General features: G+C 40.0%; 1 protein-coding gene and 2 pseudogenes across 1 annotated transcript; 2 read left to right on the forward strand and 1 right to left on the reverse strand.

Moving 5' to 3' along the window:
• Window positions 1-917: 917 nt before the first annotated feature.
• On the forward strand, window positions 918-2,589 carry LOC115186425 (zinc finger protein 135-like; the record flags this gene model as incomplete). Its single annotated transcript, XM_029746058.1, has 3 exons — window positions 918-929; window positions 1,216-2,366; window positions 2,451-2,589. Coding segments are annotated over exons 1-3 (1,302 nt in total), but the record flags the coding sequence as incomplete, so codon positions are not given.
• A 5,198-nt stretch (window positions 2,590-7,787) lies between these two features.
• Window positions 7,788-8,772, forward strand: LOC115186426 (zinc finger protein 436 pseudogene; annotated as a pseudogene).
• Window positions 8,773-19,521: 10,749 nt separating this feature from the next.
• The window catches only part of LOC115186427 (zinc finger protein 180-like), a 28,895-nt pseudogene continuing 27,675 nt past the window's right edge, over window positions 19,522-20,741 (reverse strand).

Genomic DNA, 20,741 nt, shown 5'->3' on the forward strand with positions numbered 1-20,741 from the left:
GCCTTACAATTAGAATCCAAAGTAGTGTGAAATGTACTCATAAGCAACCTGGAAATGGAGGTTACTCCCCTGAGTTTTCCCCCATTCACATTCAGAATACATTGTGAAAAACTAAAATCTTTGTTCACCATTTTGGCTCCAGGCAGATATAGTACATCCATAACTATCGGTTTCCTCATTAGCAGGGAGGAGTTTCTACAACGAAATTGCATGCGCATCGCCCTCGTGCCACAATTTTAGCAAACACAGAAAGGGGCCTATATTGGAGACCAACAGTTGTCTGGCACACTGCTTAGAGTTTCAACAACATGAATAACTTATTTCTAGCCTACAATCATCGGTTACTACTAAAATATGACTATTCTTGCTCATTTTAAGACAATTGTCAAGTAATTTTTACATTCATTACAGACGTCAATTGTTGTACAACATTATGGCGCCGCTGTTGGCATCACCTTTTACAATGGATTACCGCTGTTGTGGGCCTTTAATCATCTGTCTGACTTTGTTGTTCACACAGGAGAGAAACTTCACTATTGTGGATCCTCTGGGGAGCCTCAACAACCTCATGATGTTGAAGAGGCAGAGAAGAGTCTCTCCACATCAGAACACCTCAAGAAACACCTGCAGAGATCCACAGGGAAGAGAACTCACTGCTGCTCTGACTGTGGGAAGAGATTTACTTCCTCATCAGGCATTAAAATTCATCAGAGAACACACACAGGAGAGAAATATTTTAGCTGTGGTCAATGTGGGAAGAGTTTTGGTCGATCTTGCCATCTGACTCAACACAAGAGAATACACACAGGAGAGAAACCGTATACCTGTGGTCAATGTGGGAAAAGTTTTGGTCAATCTGGCAATCTGGTATCACACCAGAGAACACACACAGGAGAGAAACCTTATAGCTGTGGTCAATGTGGGAAGAGGTTTGCTACATCTAGCGCTCTGACTCTACACCAGAGAATACACACAGGAGATAAACCTTATAGCTGTGGTCAATGTGGGAAGAGGTTTGCTGCATCTAGCACTCTGACTCTACACCAGAGAACACACACAGGAGAGAAATCTTATAGCTGTGATCAATGTGGGACGAGTTTTGCTACATCTAGCGCTCTGACTCTACACCAGAGAATACACACAGGAGATAAACCTTATAGCTGTGGTCAATGTGGGAATAGGTTTGCTGCATCTAGCACTCTGACTCTACACCAGAGAACACACACAGGAGAGAAACCTTATAGCTGTGGTCAATGTGGGAAGAGTTTTGGTCGATCTTGCCACCTGACTCAACACAAGAGAATACACATAGGAGAGAAATCTTATAGCTGTGGTAAATGTGGGAAGAGGTTTGCTGCATCTAGCACTCTGACTCAACACCAGAGAATACACACAGGAGAGAAATCTAATAGCTGTGGTCAATGTGGGAAGAGTTTTGGTCGATCTTGCCATCTGACTCAACACAAGAGAATACACACAGGAGAGAAACCGTACACCTGTGGTCAATGTGGGAAAAGTTTTGGTCAATCTGGCAATCTGGTATCACACCAGAGAACACACACAGGAGAGAAATCTTATAGCTGTGGTCAATGTGGGAAGAGGTTTGCTACATCTAGCGCTCTGACTCTACACCAGAGAATACACACAGGAGATAAACCTTATAGCTGTGGTCAATGTGGGAAGAGGTTTGCTGCATCTAGCACTCTGACTCTACACCAGAGAACACACACAGGAGAGAAACCTTATAGCTGTGGTCAATGTGGGACGAGTTTTGCTACATCTAGCGCTCTGACTCTACACCAGAGAATACACACAGGAGATAAACCTTATAGCTGTGGTCAATGTGGGAATAGGTTTGCTGCATCTAGCACTCTGACTCTACACCAGAGAACACACACAGGAGAGAAACCTTGTAGCTGTGGTCAATGTGGGAAGAGTTTTGGTCGATCTTGCCACCTGACTCAACACAAGAGAATACACATAGGAGAGAAACCTTATAGCTGTGGTAAATGTGGGAAGAGGTTTGCTGCATCTAGCACTCTAACTCAACACCAGAGAATACACACAGGAGAGAAATCTTATAGCTGTGGTCAATGTGGGAAGAGTTTTGGTCGATCTTGCCATCTGACTCAACACAAGAGAATACACACAGGAGAGAAACCTTATACCTGTGGTCAATGTGGGAAAAGTTTTGGTCAATCTGGCAATCTGGTATCACACCAGAGAACACACACAGGAGAGAAACCTTATAGCTGTGGTCAATGTGGGAAGAGGTTTGCTGCATCTAGCACTCTGACTCTACACCAGAGAACACACACAGGAGAGAAATTGTATAGCTGTGATCAATGTGGGAAGAGTTTTGGTCGATCTGGAGAGCTGACAGGGCACCAGAGAACGCACACAGGAGAGAAATCTTATAGCTGTGATCAATGTGGGAAGAGTTTTACTACATCTTGCTCTCTGACTTCACACCAGAGAACTCACACAGGAGAGAAACCTTATATCTGTGGTCAATGTGGGAAGAGTTTTAGTCAATCTAGCTATCTGACAATGCACCAGAGAACGCACACAGGAGAGAAATCTTATAGCTGTGACCAGAGATAATCTGATAAAAGACTTCTGATCAAATATCAGAAAATACAGACATGAAGGAGTTGTTTCATGATATCAATGAATTAATGTCACAATGTAGAATGTTTTACCATTGTAGAAGGATAATTTTAATGATGTCACAATGTAGAACCCTAAACGGTAGTCCCCTGTTCTATTGATTTCAACATGATATGGATATTAGCCTCAGGGGGAAAATCCAGGTTCTGAATTGAGAGAGTTACTGTGTATGTGATTTAACAAAAAGTGATTAACAAAAAAAGAGTTGTTACACTTACCATGTTGGTGACCCACTGGAATCAAAATGCAACACTTCAAAATGTATCTGGCTGTTTTCTACAAGTTGTCCTCTAACAAGTGATGTACACATTATTCCCAGGTTCCATGTGATTTTTGAGCTGTTCGTTTTAACAGGACGTGCAACCTCATCTCCCTCCTCTCGGCACAAATGATTTTAGCATGATATCGATGAGTTATGACAAATAAGTGTTGTGTTCCTTTGTTTAGCAACCCCTACATTTAAATGTATCACTCCAAAATGTATCTGACTGTCTTCTGCAGGTTGTCCTCTAACCAGTGAGGTAAAATATATCTCCTATTTCCATGTGTTTTTAAAACAAGCTTATGTTTTGGGTTAGATGTTGCATCCAATTCTTAGTATTTTAATCAATGGCATTTCATCAGAATGCTCATTAGTCTTTCAGTTGTTATTATTCTGTTTGTTGTGTACTAAATATTTGTTTTTTCCTGTGGAACCTTTGTGTTGCATCCATGTCTGAAATGTGCTGTATAAATAAAGCTTGATTTGATTTTAACATACTGTAAAACAAATGAACCCAATCACTATTTTAGTAGTTTATTAAAGTAAATTAGGCTTTATGACTGCTGAATACCAACTATCAATCACTTAGATCATGTATTTTCAGGTAGAGATACATCCTTGGGACGTCCCTAGCCCATTGAATTTGACATTTAAAATGGTTAAGGTAGGGGTTAAGGTTAGGGTTTAGGGTAGAGATGTCCCAAGGATCCCAGATAGCATTGACCATCATACATTCTTCTGTCTCATTTACATAGCAAGTGTAAAATAAACAGACAAGACAAGTAGGCATTATGGATTATGGTCATTGTAGTTAATTAGGACACGGTTGATTGGCTATCAGACAAGGTTCATTACACTGCTAGCTGGTAGGACTGCTTTGCTGGATTATACTATAGCTGAGATCCCAAAACCCATGTAAACATAGCTTACTGACAGATCAAGGAGGTTAGATCCCAATACCCATGTAGACATAGCTTACTGACAGATCAATGAGGTCAGATCCCAATACCCATGTAGACATAGCTTACTGACAGATCAATGAGGTCAGATCCCAATACCCATTTAGACATAGCTTACTGACAGATCAATGAGGTCAGATCCCAATACCCATGTAGACATAGCTTACTGACAGATCAATGAGGTCAGATCCCAATACCCATGTAAACATAGCTTACTGACAGATCAATGAGGTCAGATCCCAATACCCATGTAGACATAGCTTACTGACAGATCAATGAGGTCAGATCCCAATACCCATGTAGACATAGCTTACTGACAGATCAATGAGGTCAGATCCCAATACCCATGTAGACATAGCTTACTGACAGATCAATGAGGTCAGATCCCAATACCCATGTAAACATAGTTTACTGACAGATCAATGAGGTCAGATCCCATGTAAACATAGCTTACTGACAGATCAATGACGTTAGATCCCAATACCCATGTAGACATAGCTTACTGACAGATCAATGAGGTCAGATCCCATGTAAACATAGCTTACTGACAGATCAATGAGGTTAGATCCCAATACCCATGTAGACATAGCTTACTGACAGATCAATGAGGTCAGATCCCAATACCCATGTAAACATAGCTTGCTGACAGATCAAAGAGGTTAGATCCCAATACCCATGTAAACATAGCTTACTGACAGATCAATGAGGTCAGATCCCAATACCCATGTAAACATAGCTTACTGACAGATCAATGAGGTTAGATCCCAATACCCATGTATTGCGAACAGGTTGATTATAGCGGTAGTTGTTTCAATAGTGAAGTACTTTACAGTTATTTTGACCACGGTGGTTATTGGAGTCGTGGTTTCGTGGAAGAAACCGTTGTTGTGCATCATCTTTCAACGCTCCAATACCTGATAATGACCAAACCTGTAGAGGCTATTTGGGAATTCAACTTTTATTAACCTGAAAGCGTTGCTTCATAGTATTACCATCTGTTGGGTTGGTAGAATGTGGAAAGACCCACCTCATTGGTTAATATTCACTGTAGTAGAAACATCTGTTGGGTTGGTAGAATGTGGAAAGACCCACCTCATTGGTTAATATTCACTGTAGTAGAAACATCTGTTGTGTTGGTAGAATGTGTAAAGACCCACCTCATTGGTTAATATTCACTGTAGTAGAAACATCTGTTGTGTTGGTAGAATGTGGAAAGACCCACCTCATTGGTTAATATTCACTGTAGTAGAAACATCTGTTGGGTTGGTAGAATGTGGAAAGACCCACCTCATTGGTTAATATTCACTGTAGTATTACCATCTGTTGTGTTGGTAGAATGTGTAAAGACCCACCTCATTGGTTAATATTCACTGTAGTAGAAACATCTGTTGTGTTGGTAGAATGTGGAAAGACCCACCTCATTGGTTAATATTCACTGTAGTAGAAACATCTGTTAGGTTGGTAGAATGTGGAAAGACCCACCTCATTGGTTAATATTCACTGTAGTATTAACATCTGTTGGGTTGGTAGAATGTAGAAAGACCCACCTCATTGGTTAATATTCACTGTAGTAGAAACATCTGTTGTGTTGGTAGAATGTGGAAAGACCCACCTCATTGGTTAATATTCACTGTAGTAGAAACATCTGTTGTGTTGGTAGAATGTGTAAAGACCCACCTCATTGGTTAATATTCACTGTAGTAGAAACATCTGTTGTGTTGGTAGAATGTGGAAAGACCCACCTCATTGGTTAATATTCACTGTAGTAGAAACATCTGTTGGGTTGGTGGAATGTGTAAAGACCCACCTCATTGGTTAATATTCACTGTAGTAGAAACATCTGTTGGGTTGGTAGAATGTAGAAAGACCCACCTCATTGGTTAATATTCACTGTAGTAGAAACATCTGTTGGGTTGGTAGAATGTGGAAAGACCCACCTCATTGGTTAATATTCACTGTAGTAGAAACATCTGTTGGGTTGGTAGAATGTGGAAAGACCCACCTCATTGGTTAATATTCACTGTAGTATTACCATCTGTTGGGTTGGTAGAATGTGGAAGTAGGTTATTATTACTTATTACAAATCTGCAGTTGTCTGACTTTTATATTATTATTTAATGAAAGAAATGTAAAAATGCACTTTTTGTCTGGAAATAAAATCAACATTTATCTGCGTTTCCCTCCAGTCAACAGACGGAGATGTGCGTCTTTCAGGCGATGCTGCAGCGTGACGTATAATGTAGTGGACGGAACACTTCTTCAACAACATCTGGTCAGACACCTCGGTAGCTTCCTAGCCGAATCATTCAAGCTGTTCAGACTGCTTCGGTGTATATTTGTCACTGTATTTTAAACATAATTCTGTCTTATAACTATTTTCTCCATTTAATGTCATATTTCCGTTTAGTCAGGTAACGGTAGCTGGCTTGATAAATTAGCCTATCACTAGGCTAGTCGCTAACTAGCTAGGTTAGCTGGCTAACATTCCCGACCATGAGCTCACCTCTTGACGTTACCCTAGGATAGGGGGCGCCACAGCGCATTTAGAAAAAAATTCGTGCCCATTTTCAACGGCCTACTAATCAAACTCAGAAGCTAGGATATGCATATAATTAATACCTGTGGATAGAAAACACCCTAAAGTTTCTAAAACTGTTTGAATGGTGTCTGTGAGTATAACAGAACTCATATGGCAGTCAAAACCCCGAGACCGATTGAAACAGGAAGTGGAATTCTGAATTGTGGACTCAACTTCACATCTTTGCCTATTAATCACACCGTGAGCTATCGTTCATTGAGCACTTTCCAGTGCTTCCACTAGATGTACCCAGTCTTTACAAAGTGGTTTGAGCCTTCTACTGTGGAAACTGAATGAATGAGACGCTGTGGAAATTGGTCACAGGAGGAGGGCCATCACCATTGTGAAGTCGGCGGCCCTGTCTACCCTCCTTTCGAAACGTTTTGAAACACAATACAATCGTCCCCCTCGAATCTTATTGGCTCTCTTGTTGAAACAGGCCCTGAAGATTTATGTTATACAACGTTTGACATGTTTGAACGAACCTAAATGGGAGAAAAAAGTTATTTTTCGAAACCGCTGTCCCGCGCCCGACGGAGCATTTGGATACAGCCTTCAGACGCGCTAACAACAGCAAGCTAATGGAACATAAAGGATGGACTTTTTCAACCGAAAATACATTTGTTGTGGACCTGGGATTCCTGGAAGTGCTTTCTGATGAAGACAACTAAAGGTAAGGGATTATTGACAATAGTATACAAGATTAGATGTGATATGCGATTGTTCCAAGATGGCGCCGAGCTTGGTTTACCAGCTAATTTTCTGAGTATCGCATCCCCTTTTATCGCAAAGTGTGATTACCCAGTAAAGTTATTTTTAAATCTGGTATGACAGGTGCTTTCAAGAGATATTCATCTATAAATCTTAGAATGACAATATTACATTTTAAAAACGTTTTCGAATAGTAATTTAGTAAATTGTATCACTGTTTCCCGGGATGCATTTGAGGGAAAATAGTTAGTCAAGGTCAGGTGCCGATGTAAAATGCTGTTTTTATATATAAATATGAACTTTATTGAACAAAAGAATGCATGCATTGTGTAACATGCTAGGTAACATCCTAGGTGTGTCATCTGAGGAAGTTTGTAAAAGGTTAGTGCTGCATTTAGCTGTTTTTTGGTTATTTGTGATGCATGTGGTTGGTCGGAAAATTGCTGTTGCTACTTTCACCATGTACTCCTCTAACATAATCTAATGTTTTGTTTTTCCTGTAAAACCTTTTTGAAATCGGACGACGTGGGTCGATTCAGGAGAGGTGTATCTATAAAACAATATGAGACAGTCCTATATTTGAAAAAGAAAATTATTAAATTTCGTTATGCTAATGTGGCTAAGAGTTTTCCGCTGGATGTTGATCCCGCTTGCGGGACGAGACGCTCAAGAAGAGGTCTGCTGGACGGAGAAAGAGGGTCTGTGGCTGAAGGTTGACGTGAAAGAGGAAGAGGAGGATGTCACAGTACAAAAAGAAGTTGAGGGTGAGGCTGTTACATTGAAAGAAGAAAATAAAGATGATGCTTTTTTTGGAGTGAAGGAAGGAGAGAGAACTGTCATATTGAAGGAGGAAGAAGAAGAGGAGGAGACAGAAGATCTGAACACCAGTAAGTCCTGTCTTGAAAATAGTTGTTGAACTGATGCGTGGTTTTAAAACAGCATTCTACTGAAGTTCTGAGCTTAAATGCCGTTTTTTAATGTAGGAATTGATAAAGCTACACTGTAAGATGTGAATACCATCAACAAGCTGGCCAACAACAAAACTTTTAACAATTAACAAACCTTATAGCTGTGGTCAATGTGGGAAGAGTTTTGGTCAATCTAGCGATCTGACAGTGCACCAGAGAATACATACAGGACAGAAACCCTATAGTTGTGATCAATGTGGGAAGAGTTTTGTTCAATCTGGCCAGCTGACATTACACCAGAGAACACACACAGGAGAGAAACCTTATAGCTGTGATCAATGTGGGAAGAGTTTTGGTCGATCTTGCCATCTGACTCAACACCAGAGAATACACACAGGAGAGAAATCTTATAGCTGTGATCAATGTGGGAAGAGTTTTGGTCAATCTGGCCAGCTGACTCAACACCAGAGAACACACACAGGAGAGAAATCATATAGCTGTGATCAATGTGGCAAGAGTTTTGGTCGATCTTGCCATCTGACTCAACACCAGGGAACACACACAGGAGAGAAATCTTATAGCTGTGGTCAATGTGGGAAGAGTTTTGGTCAATCTGGCCAGCTGACATTACACCAAAGAACACACACTGGAGAGAAACCTTATAGTTGTGGTCAATGTGGGAAGAGTTTTTCTGCATCTAGCAGTCTGATGCTACACCAGAGAACACACACAGGAGAGAAATCTTATAGCTGTGATCAGTGTGACAAGAGATACTCCGATAAAAGATCTCTGATTAAACATCAGAAAATACATGAAGGAGTTGTTTCATGATATCAATGAAATAATGTCACAATGTAGAATGTTTTAACATAGTAGGAGTATTTTAAGGAATTTCACAATGTAGAACCCTAAACGTTTACCCCATTCAATTGATTTCAGCGTGATATGGATATTAGCCTCAGGGGGAAAATCCAGGCTCTGAAATGGAAGAGTTACTATTTATGTGATTTAACAAAAAGTGACTAACACAAAAAGAGTTGTGTTACACTTACCACTTTGGTGACCCACTTGAATCAAAATGCAACACTTCAAAATGTAGCTAGCTGTTTTCTACAAATTGTCCTCTAACCAGTGATGTACACATTATTCGCAGATTCCGTGTGGTTTTTGAGCTGTTAGTTTTAACAGGACATGCAACCTCATCTCCCTTCTGTCACACAAAGGATTTTAGCATGATATCGATGAGTTATGACAAATAAGTGTTGTGTTCCTTTGTTTAGCAACCCCTACATTTAAATGTATCGCTCCAAGATGTAGCTGACTGTCTTCTGCAGGTTGTCCTCTAACCAGTGAGGTAAAATATATCTCCTATTTCCATGTGTTTTTTTGGTTGTGTTAGTTTCAACAGCACAAACAACCTGATTTTCCCCCTAATCGATATCAGTGATTTATTGCTACTTGTCAAAACAGCATTTTTGGTTCTTGTGCATTTTTAAAAAGGTTTTAAAAATTACAAATAATACGATTATTGTGGTAGATGTTTGTGGACATTTTATGTTTAGGTTTTCAATATATCACAAACTGTTTCTGCATATTAAATTATTCATGCAACCAACTGACAATTCTTTTGGTACAATTATATTGACATTGTTGCCCTGCTTTTAGAATATTAGGGTTAATTCTCACATGTGCCAACCCAAATGTACTAGAGCATGACATTGGGGACTGGGCCCCGATCCTACAACATGCCTATCTAGTGAACCCTGAAAAGAGAGAGAAGCTCCACAGTGAGGTGGAAAGTTACTACGGATATTGCAGGAGTTTCCTCTTGAAATCAGACATGTCCATGATAAGGACAACTTGGTTGCTGATTGTCTCAAGGGTGGGCAGTCAAAAAGTTTTGTGTTTTGCGTTTAGCCAGTTCGTTACCATGGATCACAATTTATTTTGACTGCACATTGTTCCAAGGGGACGAGAGTTCTAGAAGCAAAAAATTACATTGTTGAAAAAATTAGAATTACATTTTTTTAATGTTTTTTATTGTCAGCCAAAAATATAGGATGTATTTGTTGTCTTAAAGAAGAAGGTGTTAGAGGCTTGCTTGGAGATTAGTTTTGTTTGGGCTCGTTCCAAGGGGACAAGAGTTCTTGAAGATATTGAGTTTTAGGAAGACAAGCTAGTGGGATTTAGGATTCTATAGAAAGAAAAAGGAGAAACAAATAATCCTATTGTATATTATTATTTAGAAATGCGTGTTTTTTTCTTGTTTTTAATTGTTGACAGCCAGTAGACACCATGTTTATATTGGTGAAGGTGAATCATTGTAGATGATTATAATGTGAAATGGAAGTTGTTTTCTGCTGGTGGTGAGTAAAATTGTCCATCAAAAATATAGGATATATTTGTTGTCTTAAGGGGGAAGGTGTTACAGGCTTTGGTTTTTCCATTTATGTTTGAGGTTGGACTTTTGCCCATATAGGTCGTTAGCACGTCTAGCTCGTTAGCACGTAGGACGCACTGATTGGTGTCACCTCGTTAGTCAGTATGTGTTACACCTGTGCTGGCTTGTCCATCTCGTTATGGTTGGATATTGCTTCGAATTGTAAATATTTAAATCAATGGATTTTCCTTAGGATGCTCATTAGTCTTTCAGTTGTTAATCTTCTGTTTTTTATCCTCATGTTTGTTGTGTAGTAAATATTTCTGTTTTATTTTTTAATTTTTTTCCCCCCTGTGAAGCCATTGCGTTGCATCCATGTCTGAAATGTGCTATATAAATAAAGCTTGATTTAATTTTAACATATTGCAAAAAAAATTAACCCAATGACTGACAATCAACAGACTTAATTATTTTTTTATTTTATTTAACCTTTATTTAACTAGGCAAGTCAGTTAAGAACAAATTCTTATTTATAATGACGGCCTACCAGGGAACAGTGGGTTAACTGCCTTGTTCAGGGGCAGAACAACATATTTTTATGCCCTCTTGCAAAACCAATGAGCACATATTTTGGTCCATCTTAGTATGAAAAACAGTATCAATTCAGTATATCTTCCATGATGTCAAAACAGTATCACTTTTCAACCAACCCAGTGCATTTGTTGAAACTGAAAAGTTTTGAAATCAACAATTCGTTAAAGGATTCAACAACTGAAAACTGAAACAAACAATTGGCTCAAAAAGATCAATCCCACTGGACATTAGGTTTCATTCAGACCCTGCAGGGCTTAGATTAAGCCAGGACTAGATAAACTAGGACATTTAACCTGTTATGGATAGGGGGCAGTATTTTCACGGTCGAAAAAAAAAACGTACCCGATTTAATCTGATTATTACTCCTGCCCAGAAACTAGAATATGCATATAATTGTTTGATTTGGATAGAAAACACCCTAAAGTTTCTAAAACTGTTTGAATGGTGTCTGTGAGTATAACAGAACTCATATGGCAGGTAAAAACCTGAGAAGATTCCTTACAGGAAGTGCCCTCTCTGACCATTTCTTGGCCTTCTACACTCTCTTTATTGAAAACTGAGGATCTCTGCTGTAACGTGACACTTCCTACGGCTCCCATAGGCTCTCAGAAGGCGGCAAAACGCTGAATGATGCCTTTGCAGGCCCTGGCTGAAAAACAGTAGCGCATTTGGATAGTGTTCGATCAGAGAACCATGAGACTGAGGCGCGTGCACGAGGCGGCACCATGTTTTTATTTTTTCGTCTTTGAACAAAAACAGGGTTTCCTGGTCGGAATATTATCGCTTTTTTACGAGAAAAATCGCATAAAAATTTATTTTAAACAGCGGTTGACATGCTTCGAAGTACGGTAATGGAATATTTAGAATTTTTTTGTCACGAAACGCGTCGGGCCCGTCACCCTTCGTCACCCTTCGGATAGTGTCTTGAACGCACGAACAAAACAGAGGAAATATGAACTTGATTGAACAAAACATGCATGTATTGTATAACATAATGTCCTAGGAGTGTCATCTGATGAAGATCATCAAAGGTTAGTGCTGCATTTAGCTGTGGTTTTGGTTTTTGTGACATTATATGCTAGCTTGAAAAATGGGTGTCTGATTATTTCTGGCTGGGTACTCTCCTGACATAATCTAATGTTTTGCTTTCGTTGTAAAGCCTTTTTGAAATCGGACAGTGTGGTTAGATAAAGGAGAGTCTTGTCTTTAAAATGGTGTAAAATAGTCATATGTTTGAAAAATGGAAGTTTTCGGATTTTCGAGGACTTTGTAATTCGCGCCACGCCCATCATTGGATATTGGAGCAGATGTTCCGCTAGCGGAACATCTAGATGTAAGAGGTTTTAATGTTGTTCTGTAGGAATGGCTGAAGCTACACTGTAGCGTGTAGAACATCTAGTGTGGACCATCAACAAAACATTAACAATTGATCAAATGCATCCAATGACAATGCCTGAAATACTGTAGTCCTCAATATCTCCTATTAGATTAGCCCAATATGTTCTCTTAAAGGGGCAATCAGTAGTTGTTACATCCATTTTGGGACTTATACATTAATGATATGTACTCATTGTTTCTTGAAGAAATCACTTATAAATGCCTCATGAGCTTAGTTCAACTGTCGTACCCCATCAGAACCCAAAATATAGGCTTTTTTTACTCCAATGTCTGTCAGTAAATATAAACAAACACTGCATGTCCTCAAAACATGGTTAAAACTAGAATGTTGATTTCATGGATGGTTGCATTTCTCCAGCCCCATCCCTCAGCTTTTTACCGAAACGGGCAGGGAGTACGCTTTGTTATTGTTTCTACTGCTGATTTCTGCCCCTGTTACTCCTCAAGGTCCAAGGACTGTATGTTATTTTCAGAGGTAGACTGGCTCTGGGAAACAAAATAGCCAAATATTCCATCTAAATGTGTATCGATTCTCAATTGCAATACGTTTCTAGAAACATAAATTGCTGTAGTTTCATATCACATCAAAATAATTTCACACAATACTTTCATATCAATTCAGAATAATTTCACACAATATTTAAATATCACATCAAAATAATTTCACATAATACTTTCCGGACTAGTGTCCCAGTCCCTGCTGCTGAAAAACATCCCCACAGCATGATGCTGCCACCACCATGCTTCACCGTAGGGATGGTGCCAGGTTTCCTCCAGACCTGACTCTTGGCATTCAGGCCAATGAGTAAAATCTTGGTTTCATCAAGCCAGAGAATCTTGTTTCTCATGGTCTTAGAGTCCTTAAGGTGCCTTTTGTCAAACTCCAAGCAGGCTGTCTTATGCTTTATACTGAGGAGTGGCTTCTGTCTGGCCACTACCATAAAGTTCTGATTGTTGGAGTGCTGCAGATATGGTTGTCCTTCTGGAAGGTTCTCCCATCTCCACAGAGGAACTTTGGAGCTCTGTCAGAGTGACCATCAGGTTTGTGGTCACCTCCCTGACCAAGGCCCTTCTTCCCCAATTGCTCAGTTTGGCCGGGTGACCAGCTCTAAGAAGAGTATTCCATTTAAGAATGATGGAGGTCACTGTGTTCTTGGGGACCTTCAATGCTGCAGAATTTGTTTTTGGTACCCTTCCCCAGATCTGTGCCTCGACACAAGCTTGTCCTGGAGCTCTACGGAGAGTTCCTTCGACCTCATGGCTTGGTTTTTGCTCTGACATGCACTGTCAACTCTGGGACGTTATATAGACAGGTGTGTGCCTTCCAAATCATATCCAATCAATTGAATTTACCACAGGTTGACTTCGAACAACTTGTAGATACATCTCAAGGATGATTAATGGAAACAAGATGCACCTGAAAGCAATTTCGAGTCTCATAGCAAAGGGTCTGAATACTTCAGTAAATAAGGTATTTCTGTTTTTTACCTGTTTTCACTTTGTCATTATGGGCTATTGATGACACCCCTCTGAAACAAGATAGCCTAACCATCAGAAAAACCTCTTCCTTAGTGTACTCTTCCCGCTGCTGCTTGCCTTCGTAAATTCTGATGTTCTGCTCCTATAGTTTCTGGTAATAGGCTACACCAGCAGTCGTTATGCTCCTATAGTTTCTGGTAATAGGCTACACCAGCAGTCGTTATGCTCCTATAGTTTCTGGTAATAGACTACACCAGCAGTCGTTATGCTCCTATAGTTTCTGGTAATAGGCTACACCAGCAGTCGTTATGCTCCTATAGTTTCTGGTAATAGACTACACCAGCAGTCGTTATGCTCCGATAGTTTCTGGTAATAGGCTACACCAGCAGTCGTTATGCTCCTATAGTTTCTGGTAATAGGCTACACCAGCAGTCGTTATGCTGCTATAGTTTCTGGTAATAGGCTACACCAGCAGTCGTTATGCTCCTATAGTTTCTGGTAATAGACTACACCAGCAGTCGTTATGCTCCTATAGTTTCTGGTAATAGGCTACACCAGCAGTTGTTATGCTCCTATAGTTTCTGGTAATAGGCTACACCAGCAGTCATTATGCTTCTATAGTTTCTGGTAATAGGCTACACCAGCAGTCGTTATGCTCCTATAGTTTCTGGTAATAGGCTACACCAGCAGTCGTTATGCTCCTATAGTTTCTGGTAATAGGCTACACCAGCAGTCGTTATGCTCCTATAGTTTCTGGTAATAGGCTACACCAGCAGTCGTTATGCTCCTATAGTTTCTGGTAATAGGCTACACCAGCAGTCGTTATGCTCCTATAGTTTCTGGTAATAGGCTACACCAGCAGTCGTTATGCTCCTATAGTTTCTGGTAATAGACTACACCAGCAGTTGTTATGCTCCTATAGTTTCTGGTAATAGACTACACCAGCAGTCGTTATGGGCCTATAGTTTCTGGTAATAGGCTACACCAGCAGTCGTTATGCTCCTATAGTTTCTGGTAATAGACTACACCAGCAGTTGTTATGCTCCTATAGTTTCTGGTAATAGACTACACCAGCAGTCGTTATGGGCCTATAGTTTCTGGTAATAGGCTACACCAGCAGTCGTTATGCTCCTATAGTTTCTGGTAATAGACTACACCAGCAGTCGTTATGCTCCTATAGTTTCTGGTAATAGGCTACACCAGCAGTCGTTATGCTCCTATAGTTTCTGGTAATAGGCTACACCAGCAGTCGTTATGCTCCTATAGTTTCTGGTAATAGACTACACCAGCAGTCGTTATGCTCCTATAGTTTCTGGTAATAGGCTACACCAGCAGTCGTTATGCTCCTATAGTTTCTGGGAATAGACTACACCAGCAGTCGTTATGCTCCTATAGTTTCTGGTAATAGACTACACCAGCAGTCGTTATGCTCCTATAGTTTCTGGTAATAGACTACACCAGCAGTCGTTATGCTCCTATAGTTTCTGGTAATAGGCTACACCAGCAGTCGTTGTGCTCCTATAGTTTCTGGTAATAGGCTACACCAGCAGTTGTTATGCTCCTATAGTTTCTGGTAATAGACTACACCAGCAGTCGTTATGCTCCTATAGTTTCTGGTAATAGACTACACCAGCAGTCGTTGTGCTCCTATAGTTTCTGGTAATAGACTACACCAGCAGTCGTTATGCTCCTATAGTTTCTGGTAATAGACTACACCAGCAGTCGTTATGCTCCTATAGTTTCTGGTAATAGGCTACACCAGCAGTCGTTATGCTCCTATAGTTTCTGGTAATAGGCTACACCAGCAGTCGTTATGCTCCTATAGTTTCTGGTAATAGGCTACACCAGCAGTCATTATGCTCCTATAGTTTCTGGTATTAGGCTACACCAGCAGTCAGCAACCTTTTCCATTTGGTGCCAATTTATCTGACCATTTCTACTGATCTGGTGCCAGTTATGATTTTCATATTCACATTTTACTGGAACAGTTTCATTTAATTTATAATAATAGTAATAATAATTATAATAGTCTTTATATCTCAACAATTCTCTGTGGTTAATCTACATTATATTTAAATTAAAATATAAATAAACATTTTTATTTCCATTGCTACGTTTTTTTTTTTTAAACCTACATAAAGCTAAAAACATTTAACATTGCAGCCTGCAGGTAGAAAATATGATAAAAATAAATATAATATAAATCACATTGCTGCACATGGCCTGTCTTCAATGAACTTGAAACATTGTATAAAATATTCAGGGCTCTCAGTTTCCCGCCAGTGAGTTCTGGACAGACACAGCTGTAGGCTATTTGTGCAAAGGATAAGAAGTAATCAGGTATTTTATGACATTTCCACTGGATCAGAGAATTACATTTTTCCCTTTTATGCTGAGTGGTTATCCAAAGGGCGAGAGCTGGAAATATTTTACGAAAATACTTTGAGGAACTATTGTCATTCGCAATTGATTTTAGTAAGACTTTGTTTACTTACTGTTTGAGGTGAAGAAAAAATTACTTTGAGAAGCTCCACAAATCATTAGTGGTGGTGCGTTAAGACAATCAGAAATACTATCAGACATCCCCAAATGGGTACATTTATAGACCTACATTTGCGAGCAGGACAGGTAGACTAGTCCTACTGCTATCAAATCAAAATGTATTTGTCACGTGCGCCAAATACAACAGGTGTAGACCTTACAGTGAAATGCTGACTTACAGGCTCTAACCAACAGTGCAATTTCTAAGTTAAAAAAATGCACTCGAACTATGTAACTTTTAGTGGCTGCTTATGTTACGCTGGGAAACAGTTTTCATGGGCACTCTGAAATGCTAAATCATTTCAGAGTTTGCTAAATCCAATGGTTCTATCCGAGAGTCATCTTAACTTTATTGACAACACCCAAATGGATACTGTCATTAACACAGTTCTTCAATAATTACACATAATACTGTAGCTGTTTAGTTACAGTCTAGAGGTCGACCGATTATGATTTTTCAACGCCGATACCGATTATTGGAGGCCCAAAAAAGCCGATACCGATTAATTGGACATTTTAGATTTTTTTTTTGTAATAATGACAATTACAACAATACTGAATGAACACTTATTTTAACTTAATATAATACATCAATAAAATCTATTTACTCTCAAATAAATAATGAAACATGTTCAATTTGGTTTAAATAATGCAAAAACAAAGTGTTGGAGAAGAAAGTAAAAGTGCAATATGTGCCATGTAAGAAAGCTAACGTTTAAGTTCCTTGCTCAGAACATGAGAACATATGAAAGCTGGTGGTTCCTTTTAACATGAGTCTTCAATATTCCCAGGTAAGAAGTTTTAGGTTGTAGTTATTATAGGAATTATAGGACTATTTCTCTATATACAATTTGTATTTCATATACCTTTGACTATTGGATGTTCTTTTAGGCACTTTAGTATTGCCAGTGTAACAGTATAGCTTCCGTCCCTCTCCTTGCTCCTACCTGGGCTCGAACCAGCAACACATCGACAACAGCCACCCTCGAAGCAGCGTTACCCATGCAGAGCAAGGGGAACAACTACTCCCAAGTCTCAGAGCGAGTGACGTTTGAAACGCTATTAGCGCGCACCCGGCTAACTAGCTAGCCATTTCACATGGGTTACACCAGCCTCGTCTTGGGAGTTGACAGGCTTGAAGTCAAAACCAGCGCAATGCATTGCGAAAGCTGCTGGCAAAACGCACAAAAGTGCTGTTTGAATTAATGCTTACGAGCCTGCTGCTGCCTACCATCGCTCAGTCAGACTGCTCTATCAAATCATAGACTTAATTATAATATAATAACACATAGAAATACGAGCCTTTGGTCATTAATATGGTCGAATCCAGAAACTATAATCTTGAAAAAAAAATATTTTTTTTTCTTTCAGTGAAATACAGAACTGTTCCGTATTTTATCTAACGGTGGCATCCCTAAGTCTAAATATTGCTGTTACATTGCACAACCTTCAATGTTATGTCATAATTACGTAAAATTCTGGCAAATTAGTTTGCAACGAGCCAGGAGGCCCAAACTGTTGCATATACCCTGACTCTGCGTGCAATGAACGGAAGAGAAGTGACACAATTTCACCTGGTTAATATTGCCTGCTAACCTGGATTTCTTTTAACTAAATACGCAGGTTTAAAAATATATACTTCTGTGTATTGATTTTAAGAAAGTCATTGATGTTTATGGTTAGGTACAGTCGTGCAACGATTGTGCTTTTTTGCAAATGGCTTTTGTTAAATCATCCCCCGTTTGGCGAAGTTGGCTGTCTTTGTTAGGAAGAAATAGTATTCACACAGTTCGCAACGAGCCAGGCGGCCCAAACTGCTGCATATACCCTGACTCTGTTGCAGAGGTGACACATTTTCCCTAGTTAACCCTTTCACACGTACCATCACACGGGGTGTGATCATTCTACAGTGGTCCCTGAAGCGTACGATCACACCCATGTGATTAGAACAGTCATTTTGAACGGCCAGTTTCGAATGACGCAACAATCAGCATTTGAGCTGGCCACACTTTTTTTCAGAAACTATTTACACAAACACAGTCCTTACAAAGTTATGTCCAGAATGTGAGCAGTTTATTTTTGGATGCAATGTTTAGATATTCACAGAAGTATCTATAGCACAACACGATCATCCTAACCGGAAGAATGTAGGCTACAAGAAACCCAGAATGCATTGTATGTCAACAAACATTGCTGCACTGCTGGAAACAGCTTAGCTCATCATAATCAGTACAACCTTCAAAAAAGTATTTTACACACATAATATGTGCCCATTACAATCTACGCAAGAATCGGAATGCATGATTTGTCACCTAGAATTGAAAACGTGAATAAAACAGTAAATACACAAATAATTACCACACAAAACATTTTCTGACAGTGATTTATTGATACAAATGGCGGTGCAGGCAATCAATCACGGTACCCTCTGAGCCGTTCAGTGTTGTTGTTTATGTAACAATCACATTCTGGAATGGAGAGAACGTTCGAACATCACGTGCATAAAAAAATCTCACGCTGAGGCGACCGTTAGAGATATTTGGAACTCACGCATGAGAGGGTTAAAATAAATTCATGTTAGCAGGCTATATTAACTAAATACTTACATTTACAAAGACCTGAATGTGTTGATTGATTAGTGCGAATAAAAAAATGTTCACTACATTCCACACTCTGTGTTCTCCTACCCAGGTCTGGTGTTGGAGATCATTCCACACTCTGTGCTCTACTACCCAGGTCTGGTGTTGGAGATCATTCCACACTCTGTGTTCTACTACCCAGGTCTGGTGTTGGAGATCATTCTACACTCTGTGGATCTCCTTACATGTATTTTCTGATGTTTAATCAGACCACATGAATGAGAGTATCTCTTGTCACATTGATCACAGCTATAAGGCTTCTCTCCTGTGTGTTCTCTGGTGTTGTGTCAGGTTTCTTAGGGAAGAAAAGCTCTTCAAAGTCAGAGCAGTGGTAAGATTTGTCTCCTGTGTGTGTTCTCTGGTGTTGTGTCAGGTTTCTTAGGGAAACAAAGCTCTTCAAAGTCAGAGCAGTGGTAAGGTGTCTCTCCTGTGTGTGCTCTCTGGTGATACCAGGCTGTTTGACTGAGTAAAACTCTTCCCACACTGATTACAGCTATAAGGTTTCTATCATGTGTGTGTTCTCTGGTGTCTATTCAGGCTGTTTGACTGAGTAAAACTCTTCCCACACTGATCACAGCTATAAGGTTTCTCTCCTGTGTGTGTTCTCTGGTGTCCTTTAAGGTGTTCTATCCGAGAAAAGCTTTTCCCACATTGCTCACAGCTATATGGCTGCTCTCCTGTGTGTGTTCTCTGGTGTGATACCAGGTTGCTTGACTGAGTAAAACTCTTGCCACATTGCTCACAGCTATATGGCTGCTCTCCTGTGTGTGTTCTCTGGTGTGATACCAGGTTGCGTGACTGAGTAAAACTCTTCCCACACTGATCACAGCTATAAGATTTCTCTCCTGTGTGTGTTCTCTGGTGCTCTTTGAGGCGTTCTCCCCGAGAAAAGTTTTTCCCACATTGCTCACAGCTATATGGCTGCTCTCCTGTGTGTATTCTCTGGTGTGATACCAGGTTGCTTGACTGAGTAAAACTCTTGCCACATTGCTCACAGCTATATGGCTGCTCTCCTGTGTGTGTTCTCTGGTGTGATACCAGGTTGCTTGCCTGAGTAAAACTCTTCCCACATTGATCACAGGTGTAAGGCTTCTCTCTTGTGTGTGTTCTCTGGTGTGTTTTCAGATTACTTGAATGAGTAAAACTCTTCCCACATTGATTACAGCTATAAGGTTTTTCTCCTGTGTGTACTCGCTGGTGTTTTTTAAGTTCTGATGAAGATTTGAAACGTTTCCCACAGTCAGAGCAGCAGTGAGGCTTCCTTTCTGTGAGTCTCTGCTGGTGTTTCTTGAGGTGTCCTGATGTGGAGAGACTCTTCTCTGCCTCGTCAGCTTCACGGTGTTGTTGAGGCTCTTCAGAGGATCCACGATAGTCCTGTCTCTCTCCTGTGTGAAGGTCAAAGTCAGACAGTCAATGTAGTGAATGGTTAAATGTTTTTACAAACTTTGACAAAAGTCTTGTTTTCGTTTTATTTTGGTCCAACAGCCACTGTAGCAGGCAGATGATAGAACATACCAGCCACTGTAGCAGGCAGATGATAGAATATACCAGCCACTGTAGCAGGCAGATGATAGAATATACCAGCCACTGTAGCAGGCAGATGATAGAATATACCAGCCACT

The sequence above is a fragment of the Salmo trutta genome, unplaced genomic scaffold (genome assembly GCF_901001165.1).
Source record: "Salmo trutta unplaced genomic scaffold, fSalTru1.1, whole genome shotgun sequence".
NCBI lineage: Eukaryota > Metazoa > Chordata > Actinopteri > Salmoniformes > Salmonidae > Salmo > Salmo trutta.